The sequence below is a fragment of the Esox lucius genome, chromosome 19 (genome assembly GCF_011004845.1).
Source record: "Esox lucius isolate fEsoLuc1 chromosome 19, fEsoLuc1.pri, whole genome shotgun sequence".
Lineage (NCBI taxonomy): Eukaryota > Metazoa > Chordata > Actinopteri > Esociformes > Esocidae > Esox > Esox lucius.
Window position 1 is genome coordinate 47,435,641 of NC_047587.1, and position 22,004 is coordinate 47,457,644.

The following is a 22,004-nucleotide window of genomic DNA, read 5'->3' on the forward strand; positions in this document are numbered from 1 at the left end:
CCTCAGCTGACCCCTCTCGATGTGGAGGAGCAGCGACTCTTCTCTGAGCTCCTCCCGGGTGACCAAGCTTCTCACCCTATCTCTAAGGGATCGCCCAGCCACCCTACGGTGAAAGCTCATTTTGGCCGCCTGTATCCGGGATCTTGTCCTTTCGGTCATGACCCAAAGCTCATGACCATAGGTGAGAGTAGGAACGTAGATTGACCGGTAAATCGAGAGCTTCGCCTTCAGCTCTTTCTTCACCACGACAGACCGACACATCGACCGCATTACTGCAGAAGCTGCACCGATCCGTCTGTCAATCTCCCGTTCCATCCTTCATCACTCGTGAACAAGACCACTAGATTCTTAAACTCCTCCACTTGAGGCAACGACAACATCATCCGCAAAGAGCTGAAACGAAATTGTGTGGTCCCCAAACCTGACACCCTCCGGGCCCCTGGCTGCGCCTAGAAATTCTGTCCATAAAAACTACGAACAGAACCGGCGACAAAGGGCAGCCCTGCCGGAGTCCAACATGCACTGGGAACAAGTCTGACTTACTGCCGGCAATGCAGACCAAGCTCCTGCTTCGGTCGTACAGGGACCTGACAGCCCTTAGCAAAGGACCCAGGACCCCATATTCCTGAAGCACTCTCCACAGGATGCCACGAGGGACACAGTCAAATACCTTCTCCAAATCCACAAAACACATGTGGATTGATTGGGCAAACTCCCATGAACCCTCCAACACCCCGTAGAGGGTATAGAGCTGGTCCAGTGTTCCACGGCCTGGACGAAAACCACACTGTTCCTCCCGAATCCGAGGTTCTACTATCGGCCGTATTCTCCTCTCCAGAACCCTGGCATAGCCTTTCCCGGGGGGGCTGAGAAGTGTGATCCCCCTATAGTTGGAACACACCCTCCGGTCCCCCTTCTTAAAAAGAGGGACCACCACCCCCGTCTGCCATCCCAGAGGCACTGTCCCCGACTGCCACGCGATGTTGCACAGGCGTGTCAGCCAAGACAGCCCCACAACATTCAGAGACTTGAGGTACTCAGGGCGGATCTCATCCACCCCCGGTGCCTTGCCACCGAGGAGTTTCTTGACCACCTCTGTGACTTCAGCCCGGGTGCTGGACGAGTCCACCTCTGAGCCCTCATCCTCTGCTTCCTCAATGGAAGACGTGACGGTGGGATTGAGGAGATCCTCGAAGTACTCCTTCCACCGCCTGACGACATCCCCAGTTGAGGTCAACAGCTGCCCACCTCTACTGTAAACAGCGTTGGTGGGGCACTGTTTCCCTCTCCTGAGGCGCCGGACTATTTGCCAGAATCTCTTCGAGGCCAGCCGATAGTCCTTCTCCATGGCCTCCACAACCACCCGGGCTGCAGTCCGCTTGGCCTGCCGGTACCCGTCAGCTGCCTCAGGAGTCCCACAAGCCAACCAGGCTTGACAGGACTCCTTCTTCAGCTTGACGGCATCCCTTACTTCCGTTGTCCACCACCGGGTTCGGGGATTGCCGCCTCGACAGGCACCGGAGACCTTACGACCACAGCTCTGAGCGGCCGCTTCGACAATGGCGGTGGAGAACATGGTCCACTCGAACTCAATATCTCCAGCCTCCCTCGGGATCCAGTCGAAGCTCTGCCGGAGGTGGGAGTTAAAGATCTCTCTGACAGGAGACTCGGCCAGACGTTCCCAGCAGACCCTTACAGTACGCTTGGGCCTGCCGAGTCTCTCCAGCTTCCTACCCCGCCATCGGATCCAACTCACCACCAGGTGGTGATCAGTTGACAGCTCCGCCCCTCTCTTCAGTGTCCAAGACATACGGCCGCAGGTCAGATGAAACGACAACAAAGTCGATCATCGACCTACGGCCTAGGGTGTCCTAATGCCACGTGCACTGATGGACACCCTTATGCTTGAACATGGTGTTATTGGACACACGAACTGTGTCCAATAACTGAACACCGCTCGGGGGGTCGTTCCTCCCAATCACGCCCCTCCAGGTGTCACTGTCGTTGCCCACGTGGGCGTTGAAGTCCCCCAGTAGCACGATAGAGTCCCCAGTCAGAGCACTTTCCAGCACCCCTCCCAGAGACTCCAAGAGGGTCGAGTACTCTGCACTGCCGCTCGGCCCGTAGGCACAAACAACAGTGAGAGACCTATCCCCGACCCGTAGGCACAGGGAAACGACCCTCTCGTTCACCGGGGTAAACTCCAACACATGGGCAACTCCAGAGTGGTGAAGAGTCCATCCTCTCTCAAGGAGTGTGGTTCCAGAGCCCAAGCCTTGCGTAGAGGTGATCCCGACTATCTCTAGTCGGAACCTCTCAACCTCACGCACGATCTCAGGCTCCTTCCCCCCCAGCGAGGTGACGTTTCACGCCCCTAGAGCTAGTTTCCGTGTCCAGGGATAGGGTTGTCGAGGCCCCCGCCTTCGACTGCTGCCCGATCCTCTCTGCACCGACCCCTTATGGTCCCTCCTGTATGTGGTGAGCCCACAGGAAGGCGGCCCCACGTCGCTCATTCGGGCTGAGCCCGGCCACTGCAACGATTGGCCAAGTAGCAAATAAAAGGATTTCTGAAATCCCAGTGGGGAGGACAGGGGAGAACGAACAACAGAGGGAAGGGCCAGCCCAAAACTGAGAAAAACACTGCCTGCGGGGTACAGCCAGTAGATCGCTGGAGATCACACAAATAGCGATTTGTTGGACATCAGGCGAGTACCTGTTTTATGCGCTTTGTCAAATCAAGTCATTGTTAAAGGCCGAGATGGGGTGCTCTCTCTTTCTCTCTTCTCTCCCCCCTCAAGAGGGTCTGGAGAAGCAAGACTGCGACTTAATTAAGCGAGCCCGGCTTCATACTCTGCTAGTTTGTGCCCACCCTTAAAGAGACAGTACCGACGTCTACAGCTCTGCCTCTTTGACCCTGGAATCCCGGATGTCCGTTTTAAGAATGTTTTAACTATTGTGGATACAGACTTTGTTCACCATTCTTTTTAGGAACTTTTTATATATTTATTAATAAACTGTTCCAAGTGATTTATTGGTCTGTGTGTGTGGCAAAATCCAGAATAGAACCGGGTTTAGTTCTTTAGTGTAACCCTAAGTGGTGACATTTACAACCTAAACATTTGAGAATGTACATTTATCCTTCCATTGACTTCATACTGCATGCCTAAAACTGAAGAGCTCATTAACTATCGGAGATATCCGATACACACCAGCACATAGTTATGGCCTTATTAGTCAACCATACGGTCTCATGACTCTAATTGCTGACATTGGTCCCAGTAATATATATATATAACATGATATGTGATAAAGTAAGATCAGAATTCATACCAAGCCCAGTTTGGCTGTTGTTTGGATCAATGTCAAAACATGTGACATTTAGAAATGCAAAGGAATGAAATTAACTAAGAAATCATGACAGGATCAAATGCAATTAGGAATGTTTGATAAAACAACTTTGCAAGTTGTTTATAGCCCTTGTAATATTTATTGAATCACGATTTCTTCTATAAGCCTTGCCAAAATATGTAAAAACTTCACAAATACACATTAACAGTTTAGATCAATAGTTTATGTGCTGCTGAAAGCCTAAATGTTTATGTTCTAGCTTTTAAATATATCGTTTTAATATTTTCCCCAGGTTTATAAAGCACATTGCACAATATTATCGCCTACTTTATCATTAGGATAAAGGGAGTAATACATCAGATATGTTCACAAAGAAAAACTTGGTAAATACTTTTATAAAGTTGCAATTGATACTTAGAAGGCTTTTGCTAAAAGCGATTTTGGAGCTTAGCAAAACATGTCCCTCAAATACAGAAGTGCAACTCATCAATAATACCAGATATTTGCATTTTAAAATAACTACAATATTAACTCGTAGCCATGTGGGAATATTCTCTCAAACAGCCAGTAAATATTGCACTGTCTTTAGTGTAAAATTTTTATTATTTAGAAATGTTGGCCTGACCTTCTGATCAACTGCCACTTCCTGTACTAATTTCAGAATGTAATGTGAGTCTGATGCAGCTACTGTGCTTTCAGCAATATGAGGGGATAGATTGTTGAAATATTGTCCTGGTGTTAAATGAGTCTTAAGAATTCTACTACACTGTTTTAGCTAACTGAAATGTGAGACAAATACTAGTATATTGAGTAGTAGATACTAATAATTGAGTTTCTCTAGAGTGATGAATCAAACTTATCAAATCACTGAGAAGAATGTTCAGAAATGTTATCAAACATGAATACATAGCATAATTGAGAGGGATGAGAGTAAAAAAAAGAAATCGAAATAAGAATGGATAAGATTCTATGAAAACCAATTCACTTGTAATATGGCCACACAGATTCTTCCCATCTATTATAGTATTAAGGCACAATGATAATTTTGAAATACATTTGATGAATCAGAAATGTCATACTTTCATAAATATTGGTAATTAAATGTTTCCTTTATACAAAACATATTCTGAGAGCTTTATTATAATGTAATATGAGTGCTGCAGTCCCAGCAGTTGTTGACGTTAGTTGAATGCATAATTAAATCTCCTCCAATCCATTTCCTTCTCCAGAGGGGTCCATAATTAACTTGTGCTTGGTTGGCACCTTCAACCTGATATAAGGGATTGGGGCCCGATGCTCCCCCTAAGACAGACACCTTCTTCCTTGGTGGTAAGTCTCCACTTTGTTAGACATACATGTATCAACTAATGCAATTTTACATTGATTTTGAATGTGTGTTCTGATATATTTTACTTATGGTTTAAACTAAAATATGGTTCACCTGCACTAGTTTGTAAATTTAGACAGTGATCAAGAATGTAACAGGGTTTTAAAGGTATTTATTTGAATTATTGATATTTACTGAAATCAGTTGCCACTAGGAAAATAAAAGTTACCAGATGCACATTCATGATGTGGTTTTAGACTTGTATATTCACAATGATCTTATACTTTACAGGTTACTCCAAGAAGTACATTTTCATCTGTTGTGGGGGGAAAAGGTGATATATGGTTTGAATCTTTACCACCAAACATATTGAAATGTTCTATTAGACATACCACCCATCTACCTGTGGACTGGGGAGGAACCACCTCAGAGTCTATAATGCTTCATGTTTCATCTTGTTCCTAGACATCCGTCACCATGAGTACGGACGCAGAGATGGAGCAGTATGGCAAGGCCGCCATATACCTCCGTAAGCCTGAAAGGGAGAGGATTGAGGCACAAACAGCTCCCTTTGATTCAAAGAACTCATGCTTTGTACCTGATCCCAAAGAGCTGTATCTTAAGGGTTTGGTCACAGCCAGGAAAGATGGAACCTGCACTGTGTCAGTGAAGTTGCCTGATGGCACGGTACAGGTAAGACTGGTTTGATAAAGATAATTTGTTTGATGAAAGTTAGTAAAAAAAATATGTAACATCTAAATCTAAATGAAGGGATGTATTCTGTTAATTAATAGCTTTTATCTACATTTGGAAAGTAGTTTCAAATCTCCCCCAAAGCATCCCTGTTTTTTCTACTGAATATGGGGCCTTTTTCTCAGTAGACTATGTGATAAAATAGAGTAAAAAAGGTAGTCTCTTCATTCCACCCAGCTAACAACATACAAAAAATTACATAAAACATACATTAAGAAAAACAATCACAACTGACAGTAAACATATAATGTGGAAATGTAAAATGTCTTATTGGCACTAAAACTCAAGATCAATCTGAATAGCATTCCATGAGTGTGGGGAAACATTCAAAAGCAAGTTTTTCCTCTGACTGCTATTCATCCAACTAACTATCTCTGTTAGATAGTCAGGAAGTCGCACAACTGCTTTATATACAAACATCTACCAATGTCTGGCCCTTCTCGATGTCAGTGACTACCAGCCAACTGAACCATATAACATACAGCGATAAGTGCAAAACTTTGCATCAGTGATAACATGCAGGGCCGAATGATAGAGTGCATCTATAGATTTGAGTACAGAAGCTGAGGCATGCATGTATACTATATCACCATAATCTAGTAGTGACATGGAAGTTGTTTGCACAATATTGTTTCTATGCTGACTTGGCAGACATAATTTTTCCTATGAAAGTAACTGAAATCTTCGCACCCTTACCCTTTATCTTTTATTTTACTTCCGTTATTACTGATGTAACTACAACTAATATTTCACAACCATAATGTTTAAGGACTAGCATGCACATACATTTGCTTTTTAAATACAACAAAGAATTCCCTAAATGTAACAATTTTATTATATGAAAACATATTCAACCAACCTCCAGTTCATTTGTGTGTAAGCTAGATGTCTGAATGTTTCAGGAAGGAAAAGAGTTTAAAGAAGCTGACCTACTCCAGATGAACCCTCCTAAGTATGACAAGATTGAGGACATGGCCATGATGACCTACCTGAATGAAGCTACTGTGTTGTATAACCTCAAAGAGCGTTATGCAGCATGGATGATCTACGTAAGAAATCTGCAGAAACACCCACACATTAATTAACATAGTCAATGCACACCAATTACAAAACATGTATGATTCTTAGAAACCAAGACATACCAGTACAACAGACCCACATCCTCACATGTTTACCAAATTTTGTTACAATAAGAACATCCTTAACAGATTTATATGCATTTATGTGCCAGATCACACCGACATGAAAATGTGGCCTTGTTGTTTTTGGTACTGATCTGATAAATGAGTAGTACTTTGTCCATACTTGCTGCAAATCAAGATTTGGGGATATTGGTCCTTTGTATATAGAGGAATAGTGTTTTTTATAAATCCAAATCCTAAAAAATCCTTCATTGCTGTCTCCCTGTGATATAATCTTCCTTGTGAGGAGAGTGACCAAAGTTCATGACTTTAAGTAAAATTGACTTTATGTAAAGAGTTCCGCATGAAATTTTTTCACACAAATGTACCTAAGAACATACAGCAAAACACACAGTCCAAGATCCACAGTACATTAACTTTGTAATCCCCTAACACAATCTCTTTCATGTAGACCTACTCTGGGCTCTTCTGTGTCACGGTGAACCCCTACAAGTGGCTCCCTGTGTATGATGCAGAGGTTGTTGCCGCCTACAGAGGGAAGAAGAGAGTGGAGGCTCCACCCCATATCTTCTCCGTCTCTGACAACGGGTTTCAATTCATGCAGATTGGTATGTTTGAATGGATGGATGGTTGGATTGATATGAAATCATGTAGGCCTACCCGTAATGTTATTACAGGCTGATAAACAATGTTTTTGTTTACAGATAAGGAGAACCAGTCTGTCTTGATTACGTAAGCTGTTTACATTGATAATAATATTTATAATAATGATAATCTATTGCAATGTGTTGGATTACATTATAAATTAGGTTAAGAATAATAATGTTTTGATTAGAGTGAGCGTTTGATTCACTTTATTTATTTTTTGAACAGGTCAGCAATGTACTTCTTGATTTCTTAATAAAAGCCAATCTAACAAAGAAAACTTGTAACCTACAACCTATCTTTCTCCATCAGTGGAGAATCCGGTGCAGGAAAGACTGTCAACACCAAACGTGTCATCCAGTACTTTGCCACCATTGCAGTTTCTGGTGGTGAAAAGAAAAAGCAAGAGGCTGGCAAAATGCAGGTCCTTAAGCTTTCCTTTTTAATGGATTTCAATTGGGTTGGGTGTGTAAATTTTTCCTAATCCTGTTTCAAGAATCCCCTCTTTACCAGTTTTCGATAAGCCTGTGTTTCTCTCATTCAGGGGTCTCTTGAAGATCAGATCATTGCAGCTAACCCTTTGCTAGAGGCTTATGGTAATGCCAAGACAGTGAGGAATGACAACTCTTCTCGCTTTGTAAGTTTCAAAGACATATTGGCAAATTTATCTTATATTGGGGAAAATATATATTCAACTATGGACTTATTGTTACATGTTCTCAATGTATAACAAATGGCAACAACATTTCTTGTTTTACTTTTTCTAACCAAATACTCTACTCTAGGGTAAATTTATCAGGATTCACTTCCAAGGTCCAAAATTGGCTAAAGCTGACATTGAGACCTGTGAGTTTGTTTTCCTTCTCATTATTTTTTTTATATTCTAATTTAATATTTTTAATTGTAAGCCATCCTTGCTGTCTGTGTCTCACTCCCTTTCTGATACTTATTCTGTAACTCTGTAACCCCCAGACCTGCTGGAGAAGTCCAGAGTTACCTTCCAGCTTCCTGATGAAAGAGGCTACCACATCTTCTTCCAGATGATGACAGGCCACAAACCTGATATAGTTGGTATGTAAAACATTCACAGGAAATTATTCCATCTGTAGCAATTACATTTTTTATATAGTTCACACAACAATAGAAATGAGGCAATCTTTAGACATTTTTAAATGGCACACAGGTTGGGGATTTGGAAGAGCTGGTGGTTTCTTTCACTACAGAATGCAATTGGAATGCATTTGAATGTATAAAACAATTTACAATGAGAAAATGGCTTGCTTGAGCCTACCACATGTGGTTAAAAAAAACAATATGACCTAGGAAAGACGCATCATTATTTGAAAGAAATGATAACACAATGGTTTTCTTTCAGCTGTGCAAATTTAGCCCAGAATAATTCTAACACATTTCTGTTTAAAGCAAAGTGGATTTCATGTCAGGGTCAGAATAATTCTTACAAATGTAACACATTTCTGTTTAAAGCAATGTGGATTTCATGTCAGGGTTAGAATAATTCTTACAAATGTAACACATTTATTTTAAAGCAATGTGGATTTCATGTCAGGGTTAGAAAACGTGAGTGATAATGCATGTCTGTGAAAACATTTGGTAATTAATTTGTGAACTAAAATGTTTTTCTCTGTGGTCCACAGAAATGGCCCTCCTCACCACCAACCCCTATGACTTCCCCATGTGTAGCCAGGGTCAGATCACTGTGAACAGCATCGACGACAAGGTTGAGCTGGAAGCTACAGATGTGAGTCGTACAAAGGGTTGACATAACTTAAGAAATTGGAATGGGTAGGACCACCAAATACCCTAAACTCAGGGTATACAATTCCAACCCTGTGGCAGCCTAGACATTTCATGTCTCTATTTTATTTTTTCGTTAGGCTCTACTTAATGTGTAACAGTGACAGAGTTATAGTGTAAAGTAACTGAGCAGTCTTCCATTGTGTTTAATTTCTGTACTTCCTCTCTATTTCCAGGATGCCATTACAATTCTGGGCTTCACTAATGAGGAGAAAACATCCATCTACAAGCTGACAGGAGCTGTAATTCACCATGGAAACATGCACTTCAAGCAGAAGCAGCGTGAGGAGCAGGCTGAGCCAGATGGCACAGAAGGTGAGGCCACTCATTGATACACAGTGTGATACATAAATCCCATTTCCCATCTCACAGAGGGCGAGACCACTCAGATACACAGGGTAAAACATTAGTCCCATTTCCCATCTGAATATAGGAAAATAAAATGAAGGACAGATCAAGACTATACCTGACAATTCCAGCTGCCACTCTGCTGACCCCCCCCCCCCCCCCCCCCCCGTATTGTCCCTGTCCATCTGGTCATGCTGCTGACCTGGATTAGGTTTTATAGACTCTGAAAATAGCCAAAATGCATTTATTTAATTATTACGACTTGTACTCTAAGAATGTTCACCCAGCACAGCCAGAAAAGGACTGGTCACCTCTCCAAGTCTGGTCACTCTCTAGGTTTCTTCCTAAATTTCGTCCCCTCTTAGGGAGTTTTTCCTAGCCACTATTATTCAACACTGTTGTTGCTTGCTCCTTGGGGTTTCAGGCCGGGTGTTTTGTAAAAGCACTTTGTGACAACTGCTGATTTAAAAAGGCCTTTATGAATAAAGTTGATTGATTGAGATATTGTCCCATGAAATTCAGGCTGGGGATCATAAGGAGAACAACTTCTAAACACTAGAAATGTCACTGGATGAAAATGAGAATACAGTATATCACTGCCAAAACAGTCAACCACTGGAGGTCATGTTGTCACTGTGATCAGAAACAAGGGATATTGTGAGCCTTATTGTGTTTGGATTTGTTTTCTCCCCAGTCGCTGATAAAATCGCATACCTGCTGGGTCTGAACTCAGCTGAAATGTTGAAGTGTCTCTGCTACCCCAAAGTTAAGGTCGGCAATGAGTATGTGACTAAAGGACAGACTGTACCTCAGGTAAGGCGATCATCTACACTTGCCTTATTTTAGGGATGAGTGCGTTGAAATACAGTTATGTTCCTGTGCTATCTCTGGACTATGTTCATTCTCCTGTGCTATCTCTGGACTATGTTCATTCTCCTGTCTTATCTCTGGACTATGTTCATTCTTCTGTGCTATCTCTGAACTTAAACAATGTACTATTGTTGCAGGTTAATAATGCAGTGAGTGCCCTATCTAAGTCCATCTATGAGAGGATGTTCTTGTGGATGGTCGTCCGCATCAACGAGATGTTGGACACCAAGCAGCCAAGGCAGTTCTATATTGGTGTACTCGACATTGCTGGGTTTGAGATCTTTGATGTAAGTGTGAGACCAATACTAGTCAATTTGTTATCCTTAAAATGGATTACAACCTTGTATTATTTAATGATGACTTTTATCATTAAATCCCATCAACAGTTCAACACATTGGAACAACTGTGCATCAACTTCACCAATGAGAAACTGCAACAGTTTTTCAACCACACCATGTTTGTCCTGGAGCAAGAGGAGTACAAGAAGGAGGGCATTGTGTGGGAGTTCATTGATTTTGGCATGGACTTGGCGCAATGCATTGAGCTTATTGAGAAGGTCTGGGATTTCTATAATCAACCCCAACAACTAACAAATATGGATCCTACATGTAAATCTAATTAATGTAATATTTTTATGTACAGCCAATGGGCATCTTCTCCATCCTTGAAGAGGAGTGCATGTTCCCCAAGGCTTCAGACACTACCTTCAAGAACAAGCTGTATGACCAACATCTTGGCAAAAGCAAGGTATTTGAGAAGCCCAAGCCTGTCAAAGGCAAGGTTGAGGCCCACTTTGCCCTGGTGCACTACGCTGGCACTGTGGACTACAACATCACTGGTTGGCTGGACAAGAACAAGGACCCCCTGAATGACTCAGTTTGTCAACTGTATGGGAAGTCCTCAGTTAAACTGTTGGCTGCCCTGTATCCTGCTGCTCCACCTGAAGGTATGAATAGTATTAAATGAAAATAATTCAACATCAGTGAAAATACAGAGCACCATTTTCTCAATAGTCTATGAATGAATCACAATTTATTTTTGTTTTTTCAGAAAATCTTTATGATAGAATTTGCATGAGGGAAAGTCGATACATGTCAGTTTGCACACAAGTTCCATCAAGGTTTTTTTCTGCATTTAACCAAACTCCTCTAAATTGAAGAGACATGGGGTAATTCACAATCAGAGCCAGGGGCGAAATTACCAATAACTGACTTGCTCTCTGACATAACGACTGATTATCTTTCTGATTTATCTAAATTACTTTTTGGGGATTAAACCTAGCATCCATTTGGTTACTTGTCAGATGCTTTAACATCTAGGCCACTTGTCCCAAAATTAAGACATGTGTAGTTAACCTCTCATTTATGATATTTGACTTTCCACCATTTTATCAGATACAACCAAGAAAGGGGGCAAGAAGAAGGGTGGTTCCATGCAGACTGTGACCTCCCAGTTCAGGGTGAGATTTGGATGTTTCAATATTAAGTTCTTCAAATGCTGCTGTGATTTAGATTATTTCCTGAGAAACTGGTTTGTAACCCTCTTACAGGAGAACCTGGGCAAGCTGATGACCAATTTGAGGAGCACTCACCCTCACTTTGTACGCTGTCTGATCCCTAATGAGTCAAAAACTCCAGGTACAACAAATAGATTTACCAATGACAAGTATTATTAACAGAGTTTTAGTAACTTTTAACAACCCCAAACTGGATTAAGAGTATTAAAAGAGGCTTGTCTTTCTAGGTCTGATGGAGAACTACCTGGTTATCCACCAGCTCAGGTGTAACGGTGTACTGGAGGGTATCAGGATCTGTAGGAAAGGCTTCCCCAGCAGAATCCTCTATGCTGACTTTAAGCAGAGGTACTTACACACAAATGCATAAACTCACACAAATACCAATATAGATTACATTTATATATGGATAATTGAGCAGACGCTCTTATCCAGAGACTTACTGTAAGTACACTTTAAGATAGTTAATGAAAACAGCCACACAGGTTAGTAGTGAGTGCATTCTAATCAGTGAATTAATTGTCAGCAAAATTCAATGCTGGAAGGAAGGCCATACAAATAATAATATAATAAGAGATGTTTGCAAAAGACAACAGCTACATACACTAAGGCCCTAGCAGGAGTGAGTAGCAGTAATCCAACATGAGATGACATGTTTCTGGATAAGTGCTACTTCTTGTATGAGGTAAGGTCTTACTCTGCATGTATTGTATAGCAGGAAACTGGAGTGAATCCCTGCCTTGATGTTAGCAGAGAATGGCTGGTTGTTTTTTAGGGTCCCGCCAAGCTTCTTTCCACTTTGGGAGGGGGACACTACATAGTTGTCAACCGTGATGGACATACTCTTGATTGATAGCTCAGTCTTGTCAAGGTTCAGCTTGAGGTGGTGGACCGACATCCAAATGTCAGCCAGGCACGCAGAGATGCATGTTGTCATCTGGGTTTCGGAAGGGGGAGGAGAAAAAAGCTGATTGTCGGCATAGCACTGATAGAGAAGACCATGTGAAGATATGACAATTCCAAAGAACACGATTTATTGGAAGATGAGGAGAGAACCGAGAACCAAACCTTGGGGAACACAGTAGTAAGAGGCCATGCAGCAGAGACTGATCCTCTCCACATCACCTGGTAGGAGAGGCCTGCCAGGTAGGAAGCTATCCAAGGCAAGCAGGGAGAAAAGGGGGCATTGAGAGTAATAGAATTTAGAAACAGATGGAAAAGGCAGAAAGCAGGTAGGGTGGAAGAGGCAGAATGAGGAGACAGAAGGGAAAAGGATTCAGGAGATGGAAGAGACAATAGGATGTAGGAGAGGGCAGTTAGGGAGAGAGAACGAGGATTGTGGAGGCATATGACATAGGTGGAGACTGACAGTGCAGACAGGTTTGTCCAGGCTAGCAAAACAAAATTAGAAGGGTTGCAGGGTGGGGAGTGACAGTGCAAAATGCTTACCTTTTACAGAATATAACTGACCTATTATAAATGAACATATGATAAAACAAAATATCCTCATCCAGGTACAAAGTACTGAATGCCAGCGTCATCCCTGAAGGACAGTTCATGGACAACAAGAAGGCTTCTGAGAAACTGCTTGGGTCCATTGATGTAAATCATGAGGAATACAAGTTTGGACACACCAAGGTCAGTCCAATACACCCAATGAAAGCTGACAACAAAACCCAACTTTACCATGTCTAGTAACTAATGGTAAATAAACAAATAATTGTCTTTATGACTTGTTTATAAGCATTACAAATATTATGTTGTTCAAATTAATCTAGTGGTGTTGTTCCACATTTTAGATTAAGCCCATTCTGTTATTGTGACAGAATGGGCTCCAGAATTTAACATATTTACCTGTCTCAGGTGTTCTTCAAAGCCGGTCTTCTTGGTGTTCTGGAGGAGATGAGAGATGAGAAGCTGGCTGCTCTTGTCCGCATGATCCAAGCTCTTAGCCGTGGATATCTTATGAGGAGGGAGTTTAGCAAGATGATGGAGAGGAGGTGAGGGATAGTAAACATCTTGGCAACGCTTTCTGAGAATAACCTGTATGTAATGAATGTCAGTTGATCTGAATGAAAAATGACTTATTATGATATTAACCCTCATAACATCAATATTTCACATACATTGAGTTATTTGGACCTCAACAATACATCATTATAAATTAATTTAATACCATACATGATTCACTTTGGAAATTAGGTTATTTGAATATACCAAAATGAAACATTTAGAAATGTTCTTTTTAAGGAATGTACAGTTTCTCATTAGTTAACATGATGCTGTCTCCAATGAAAAGTCCAATAAGTCTGCTGTATAAAAAAAGCAGTGGTGGGGTTCTGTTTGCTATTCCAATCCAAAGATGTATCTTTAAGCTTGTCAGTCGCATTACTTCACAACACCTCATCCTATCTTTCCGACCAGAGAATCAATTTACTCCATCCAGTACAACATCCGTTCATTCATGAATGTGAAAACCTGGCCATGGATGAAGTTGTACTTTAAGATCAAACCTCTGCTGAAGAGTGCTGAGACTGAAAAGGAGCTGGCCAATATGAAGGAGAACTATGAGAAGATGCAGTCGGACCTGGCCAAGGCGCTGGCCAAGAAGAAAGAGCTGGAGGAGAAGATGGTGACCTTGCTGCAGGAGAAAAATGACCTGGCACTCCAAGTCGCATCTGTGAGTGTGCATTTGCATATAAACACATAAATACACATAAACCCAAGCATGCACACACACACACTGACACTGTGTAAACTCACAAAGACTGTTGGCCATTAACATTAATTAATTTTGATCCACTAAGTGAGGCTGGTTTGGGATTTTCCTCCTGTTCTGATACCAGGATGCAGAGAATCTGAATGATGCTGAGGAAAGGTGTGAGGGACTCATCAAGAGCAAGATACAGCTGGAAGCCAAACTCAAAGAGGTGAACGAGAGGCTGGAGGATGAGGAGGAAATCAGTGCTGAGTTGACAGCCAAAAAAAGGAAGCTGGAGGATGAGTGTTCTGAGCTGAAGAAGGACATTGATGACCTGGAGCTCACCCTGGCCAAAGTGGAGAAAGAGAAGCACGCCACTGAAAACAAGGTATTGTGTCTTACCCTGATCTAGTACCAACATTGATGGTCTAATTTGCACTTATTAACATGAACAGACTTCAAGTCATACACCAGGTTGCGAGCAAGATTGTTTAATTTCAGGAACAGGATTTCAGTAGCAGGATTAGATTACATGTCAGTATCAAGGAACTCCACACATTAATTGCAGGCTCTGCTCCATCATTCATTAAGCACACTAGCATGGTGTACACTGTGTTCTACTGTTCAATATATATATATACAAAAATAATTATTTAACTAAATTAAAATATTATACAGTATAACAAGCAGAATATTCTCTTTATGATAGTGACCAAAGACTTATTTTGTTGTGGCTGGTTATAGGTTAAAAACCTGACAGAGGAGATGGCTTCTGTGGAGGAAAGTGTTGCCAAACTGACCAAGGAGAAGAAAGCCCTCCAAGAGGCCCACCAGCAGACCCTGGATGACCTGCAGGCAGAGGAGGACAAAGTCAACACTCTGACCAAGGCCAAGACTAAGCTGGAACAGCAAGTGGACGATGTGAGTGAAGTTGAACATCGTGTCTGTTGTAAAGAGCAAGATGATACTATAATTCGTTCTGATTTAAACCATACTTTATGTTTGTGTTTTAATCTTGTAGCTTGAGGGTTCTCTGGAGCAAGAGAAGAAGCTCCGCATGGACCTTGAGAGAGCCAAGCGAAAGTTGGAAGGAGATCTGAAACTGGCCCAGGAGTCCATAATGGACCTGGAGAATGACAAGCAGCAGTCTGATGAGAAAATCAAGAAGTAAAAACAAATAAATGACTACAGTATTACCTGAAATATTTATTAAAATTTATATTTTGTTGACAATTATTTATTTCTTAGGAAGGAATTTGAGACCTCTCAACTCCTCAGTAAGATTGAGGATGAGCAGTCTCTGGGAGCTCAGTTGCAAAAGAAGATCAAGGAGCTCCAGGTACAATACAGGATAACACCGTAATAATATATTCAGATAACACTTCCCTTAATATTGGTGGAAGCTGAGGGCTCAGAAAGTGTCAAGTATTTTCTTCAGTTTTCTAAAAAGTGTCAACCAAACCCCTCCCAGCTGTCCAAGATAACAACTACAGTCCATCTAAAATCTTCTAACTAAATGTGCGTCTTACCATTCTGGGTTGACTACTGCAGGTGACACTTGATATAACAGTCTAACTGACGTATGTCAACACCCTAATATAACAATGGCAATAATATTATAATAGTTAAATTGATTCAACTGTATTTGAGGGGAAGAATTGACTTGATCTGATATGTATAGTATAATGTATAGTATATACATTGCTCCTCTTCCTGTTCTAGGCTCGTATTGAGGAGCTGGAGGAGGAGATTGAGTCTGAGCGTGCGGCCAGGGCCAAGGTTGAGAAGCAGAGGGCAGATCTCTCCAGGGAACTTGAGGAGATCAGTGAGAGGCTGGAAGAGGCCGGAGGCGCCACTGCTGCTCAGATTGAGATGAACAAGAAGCGTGAGGCTGAGTTCCAGAAACTGCGTCGTGATCTAGAAGAATCTACACTGCAGCACGAGGCCACAGCCTCCGCTCTGCGCAAGAAGCAGGCTGACAGTGTTGCTGAGCTTGGGGAGCAGATCGACAACCTGCAGCGTGTCAAGCAGAAGCTGGAGAAGGAAAAGAGCGAGTATAAGATGGAGATAGATGACCTCTCCAGTAACATGGAGGCCGTCGCCAAGGCTAAGGCGAGTAGTGATGGTTTAGAGGTCAAGCATTGAAGAGTCACTGATATCATCATTCAAACGGACTGAAATAATGATGGCACGTTGCACTAACAGGGCAATCTGGAGAAGATGTGTCGTACTCTTGAGGACCAGCTGAGTGAAATCAAGACTAAGAATGATGAGAATGTTCGCCAGATCACCGACATCAGCGCACAGAGGGCTAGACTCCTGACTGAAAATGGTAACCAATTACTATGACCAACAATCCAATGCTGTTCTTCAGTAGCACACATTAAATTGTGTGGGGCTTCACGTCTACTCCACAGTTGCTACTGTTCTATTCAGCACATAGCATTTCCTAACATACAGATGTTCCTTTATTCCTGCAGGTGAGTTAGGCCGCCAGCTGGAGGAGAAGGAAGCTCTGGTTTCTCAGCTGACCAGAGGCAAACAGGCCTTTACCCAGCAGGTGGAGGAGCTGAAGAGGCATATTGAGGAGGAGGTCAAGGTAAGGCACAATATATGCACTCTACCGATCACAAAGTTTAGAGGCATATTTACATGTCAAATGTAGCATGTTACTCTCTTTACACTTTACTATTGCTACGATCTTTGTATTTTTCTTTCATAGGCTAAAAATGCACTGGCCCATGGTGTCCAGTCTGCCCGCCATGACTGTGACCTCCTGAGGGAGCAGTTTGAGGAGGAGCAGGAAGCCAAGGCAGAGCTGCAACGCGGCATGTCCAAGGCCAACAGTGAGGTTGCTCAGTGGAGGACTAAGTATGAAACTGATGCCATCCAGCGCACTGAGGAGTTGGAAGAGGCCAAGTGAGTCACACAGACCTAAATGAACACAAATACTGTGTGAATGGTTAGGGTGATACTGGGCTCTGTGAAATGTTATGGGAATATGTGCTGTATCATATGTTTTGCATTATAAAACCAACCATCCAACAGGAAGAAGCTGGCCCAGCGTCTACAGGAGGCTGAAGAGACCATTGAGGCTGTTAACTCCAAATGTGCCTCCCTGGAGAAGACCAAGCAGAGACTGCAGGGAGAGGTGGAGGACCTCATGATTGATGTGGAGAGAGCCAACGCCATGGCTGCCAACCTTGACAAAAAGCAGAGGAACTTTGACAAGGTGACAATTATAATAATCTTACCCGTAGGTGATATTTTCAGATTGAAATATGATCCTACTATTTTACATGAATTCCCCCAGGTTCTGGCAGAGTGGAAGCAGAAGTATGAAGAGGGCCAGGCTGAGTTGGAAGGAGCTCAGAAGGAGGCTCGCTCTCTAAGCACTGAGCTCTTCAAGATGAAGAACTCCTATGAGGAGGCTTTGGACCAGCTGGAAACACTGAAGAGGGAGAACAAGAACTTGCAACGTGAGTATCTGACAGCATTTCTATTTATTTTAGATTTTCAAAATGGACAGGACTGTAGTTATCAAAATTATTATTCCATCCTCAGAATAGTTTAAGTTTATGGATTCAACTTGTAATTGGCATTTCTTAGAACAAGCCAATTACTTGTTTGTTAAGGGTGATTTTAATTAATAAAACGATTGTAAAATCTTCACATTTCTGAACTAGTCCTGTGTTTGTGTGTACAGAGGAAATCTCTGACCTGACTGAGCAGATCGGAGAGACTGGCAAGAGCATCCATGAGCTGGAGAAGGCCAAGAAAACCGTGGAGACAGAAAAATCTGAGATCCAGACCGCTCTCGAGGAGGCTGAGGTACAAACAATATCTATTAGATGTGACGATCAATGTTATACTTGCCAAGGCCATGGATAGTGTCATGTTTCCTACATTATTTTTAACATACACTGTGTTCTTCACTTTATTTAGGGAACACTGGAGCACGAGGAGTCCAAGATTCTGCGTGTGCAACTGGAGCTGAACCAGGTCAAGGGTGAGGTGGACAGGAAGTTGGCGGAGAAAGATGAGGAGATGGAGCAGATCAAGAGGAACAGCCAGAGGGTGATTGACTCCATGCAGAGCACCCTGGATGCTGAGGTCAGAAGCAGGAACGACGCCCTGAGGGTGAAGAAGAAGATGGAGGGAGACCTGAATGAGATGGAGATCCAGCTGAGCCACGCCAACAGGCAGGCCGCTGAGGCCCAGAAACAGCTGAGGAACGTCCAGGGACAGCTCAAGGTAGAAGGACAGGGTCATGGTGGCCAAAAATACTGAACATGGGTGGGGTTTAATAGATTAAAATAGGTAAAATTGTGTTCCATAGAAAGGTAGAAATATTGGTTCAATTATAATTTTTTACCAATTAATTTACCATTACTTCTGCAAGTTTTAGTGAAACCATGTCATTTAAACCTAGGATGCCCAGTTGCACCTTGATGATGCCGTCCGTGCCTCAGAGGACATGAAAGAGCAGGTAGCCATGGTGGAACGCAGAAACGGTCTGATGGTGGCTGAAATCGAGGAGCTGCGAGCTGCTCTAGAGCAGACAGAGAGGAGTCGCAAAGTAGCTGAGGCTGAGCTGGTTGATGCCAGTGAACGCGTTGGTCTGTTGCACTCACAGGTATGGATCAAAAACGATTTCTAATTAAACTATTCCCAAACTACACACACCTAGAATTCAACAGTGCATGCTTTTTATATGTTCATAATTTCTGCCTTGCAAGTTCTTTTTGGAGTCAAATTATTTTTCCTTCTCCAGAACACCAGCCTAATAAACACCAAGAAGAAGCTTGAGAGTGACTTAGTGCAGGTGCAGGGCGAGGTGGACGACTCTGTCCAGGAAGCCAGGAATGCAGAAGAAAAGGCAAAGAAGGCCATCACTGATGTGAGTTCTCATCAATTATTCAACTACATCAACTTTATTCATCCAATGATTTAATGGCAGTTGGGGAATCACAGCAAAGACAAGTTAAAATGTTTATCAATATTTACATAAACAAACCACTATTTTAGGCTGCCATGATGGCTGAGGAGCTGAAGAAGGAGCAGGACACCAGCTCTCACCTGGAAAGGATGAAGAAGAACCTGGAGGTCACAGTCAAAGACCTGCAGCATCGTCTCGATGAGGCTGAGAATTTGGCCATGAAGGGAGGCAAGAAGCAGCTCCAGAAACTGGAGTCCAGGGTCAGTTACCAACAGGATGGGTTACAGCAGATTATAAGATTATTGTTGGACATGTATTTAATAATATATAAGCTGATTTAGAAGCATATCTGTTTTACAAAACTAACTGATTTCACAACCTCAAAGATATATAATTGTATAATTTTACAAAAGGTGCGTGAACTGGAGGCTGAGGTGGAGGCTGAACAGAGAAGAGGTGTAGAAGCAGTTAAGGGAGTACGCAAGTATGAACGCAGAGTCAAAGAGCTGACTTACCAGGTAAGAGAAAATGCTTTATGCACTGTCACAGACACAATTGTTTATGAAAATGTGGGGCATTGAGTCGTTGATCTTCTCCTGCAGACTGAAGAGGATAAGAAGAATGTTAAAAGACTTCAGGACCTGGTAGATAAGCTGCAGCTGAAAGTGAAGGCCTACAAGAGACAGGCTGAGGAAGCGGTGAGTCTTAGACCTTTACCAGGTCTAGAAGACATGTTGTTGGTCAAAAGTCGCTACTTGCTTAAGTAATTCAGTATATTAGGTAGTTTCATATACATTTTGTACCTAAAGCTTCAAACTTTTATGAAAGAGATCATGACTTGGCTGATGTTATGCTTTCCTTCTATTTTCCTCACCCAGGAGGAAGCAGCCAATCAGCACATGTCTAAATTCAGGAAGGTGCAACATGAGCTGGAGGAGGCTGAGGAGCGTGCTGACATCGCTGAGTCTCAAGTCAACAAGCTCAGAGCCAAGAGCCGTGATAGTGGAAAGGTACACAGCTGCAGATAAACTTTAGAAGATTCATTTCAGTTACAGCTCAAAAGGCCTTCCTTCAAATGATTTTTTCATCTTTTCCAATAACAATGATATATTCCAATAACAACAATGATATATTACCTATTAACTAATTACTTTATTACTGTATATCTTTCTTTCTACAGGCCAAAGAATCTGCTGAGTAAAGACCAAAGAGATCAAGATCTTTCATTCATTTTACTGTGTTGCATAAAATATGATTTTCATGGTGAAATGTTGAGCATTTATTAAACACATGTTGACAACATATATTTCCTTTGTAACTTGTTTTTCGGTTTGTTCATACTATCAACATAACATACAGGACTTCCAGTAAAATCTTATTAGGGTTAAAACAACATAATGGTCCATATCAGGTACTAGTAGTTGGTGCCATAAATAAACTAATATACATCTATGAACTTTAACAATTATTTGTCAGATTGTCCTAGTTATGTTCCCACATTTTAATTAAATTTATTGAACTTTAATTTAACCAGGTAGAGACATTGAGACATAGGTTTCATTGACAAGTGTGCCCTGGGAACAACAATAATGGAATAAAACAAAAATTCAGGAAGGTGCAACATGAGCTGGAGGAGCCCTAACCAAACAGAGCTTATTCTACAAACTGTCCCAGAGTTTTCAAATTATGTAGCCAGTCGATATTCCTATCATGAGTGAGTGCTGAAAATTCTGTTTCTTTGAGTTGGGTCATTTACCGGCATTTCTCTTCTCTCAATGGCTTTACATGGTATCCAATAGTCATCAGAGACTTCCACTTTATTCACAATGCACAAAAATGCCAGAAGACTACCTATTAAAGGTCTATCCCTTCACATGTATCAAATTTGCCAGCTATTGGGGACTCCGGTACTCTGTAGTTGTTCTTCAGTCAGTACCGTTGGCAGAATGCAGACTTCCTTATTGTGGATATGTGAAACGTCTTGCACAGGTGGACTCCATTCACACCAACTTCATGACTTCTACAGACAATTGGTTGCACCACACCTCATTCAGGTATCATAGCAAAGGGGGTGAATATAGTGGTGAGAGCATCATGCTATGGGGATGCTTCTCAGTAGCAGAGACTGGGAGACCGGTCAGGATTGAGGGAAGGATGAGTGGAGCAAAAATATAGATCCTGAGCTTATGTGACCCAAGCACACAGAACTGGATAACGGGAGTAGTCTCTGAATGTCCTTAAGTGATCCAATCAAAGCCCGGACTAGGACCTTATTGAACATCTGTGTGGAGACCTGAAGAACCCAGTTCACCATTGCTCCTCATCCAATCTGACAGAGTTTGAGAAAATCTACAAGGAGGAATGGTAGAATGCCCATTATTTCACTTTCACTACAAATACTGTGGCACCTTCCTTAACAATATACTATGTTTTGAAGCCTATTTTTGTTCCAAGGAAATACAGCACCTGAGTAGTAAATGCAGGGTATATTGTGTCAGATTGGTGATTTATGACCGTGGTGGGAATGGCTTCCAGATTGATTTGACAGGAATGCAGGACATTCGGTTTGCAGGGTGGGACCTCCTGTATGACGTGTGTTAGG

At 42.2% G+C, this 22,004-nt stretch overlaps 1 protein-coding gene across 2 annotated transcripts; it reads left to right on the forward strand.

Annotated features, from left to right (window-relative positions):
• The first annotated feature begins 5,140 nt into the window (after nucleotides 1-5,140).
• LOC105007896 (myosin heavy chain, fast skeletal muscle-like) lies at nucleotides 5,141-20,618 on the forward strand. 2 transcript variants are annotated; one of them, XM_034288365.1, is made up of 39 exons: nucleotides 5,141-5,368; nucleotides 6,331-6,477; nucleotides 7,022-7,178; nucleotides 7,275-7,302; nucleotides 7,528-7,639; nucleotides 7,760-7,852; nucleotides 8,001-8,061; nucleotides 8,188-8,286; nucleotides 8,871-8,974; nucleotides 9,207-9,345; nucleotides 10,073-10,191; nucleotides 10,386-10,535; nucleotides 10,635-10,805; nucleotides 10,892-11,195; nucleotides 11,644-11,708; nucleotides 11,799-11,886; nucleotides 11,993-12,110; nucleotides 13,277-13,400; nucleotides 13,626-13,762; nucleotides 14,187-14,442; nucleotides 14,609-14,851; nucleotides 15,208-15,384; nucleotides 15,485-15,630; nucleotides 15,712-15,802; nucleotides 16,186-16,575; nucleotides 16,669-16,795; nucleotides 16,944-17,062; nucleotides 17,186-17,382; nucleotides 17,512-17,695; nucleotides 17,777-17,942; nucleotides 18,170-18,294; nucleotides 18,409-18,717; nucleotides 18,896-19,099; nucleotides 19,238-19,363; nucleotides 19,492-19,662; nucleotides 19,816-19,920; nucleotides 20,005-20,100; nucleotides 20,281-20,412; nucleotides 20,583-20,618. In XM_034288365.1, exons 1-39 carry the CDS (start codon nucleotides 5,153-5,155, stop codon nucleotides 20,601-20,603), a joined length of 5,817 nt encoding a protein of 1,938 aa, XP_034144256.1. In that variant the 5' UTR covers nucleotides 5,141-5,152; the 3' UTR covers nucleotides 20,604-20,618. The 2 variants fall into 2 exon arrangements, with proteins under 2 accessions (XP_034144256.1, XP_028970993.1); XM_029115160.2 differs by lacking the exons at nucleotides 5,141-5,368; nucleotides 6,331-6,477; nucleotides 7,022-7,178; nucleotides 7,275-7,302; nucleotides 7,528-7,639 and having other exon boundaries at nucleotides 7,818-7,852; nucleotides 8,015-8,061.
• The last annotated feature ends 1,386 nt before the right edge of the window (nucleotides 20,619-22,004 follow it).

Excerpts from the sequence above, each read along its gene's own strand:
- LOC105007896 (XM_034288365.1), top strand. The coding sequence starts at position 5,153 with ATGAGTACGGACGCAGAGATGGAGCAGTATGGCAAGGCCGCCATATAC. Across the intron at positions 13,401-13,625 it reads ACAAGTTTGGACACACCAAG|GTGTTCTTCAAAGCCGGTCT; the intron begins GTCAGTCCAATA and ends TACCTGTCTCAG. Across the intron at positions 17,383-17,511 it reads GAGGAGTTGGAAGAGGCCAA|GAAGAAGCTGGCCCAGCGTC; the intron begins GTGAGTCACACA and ends ACCATCCAACAG.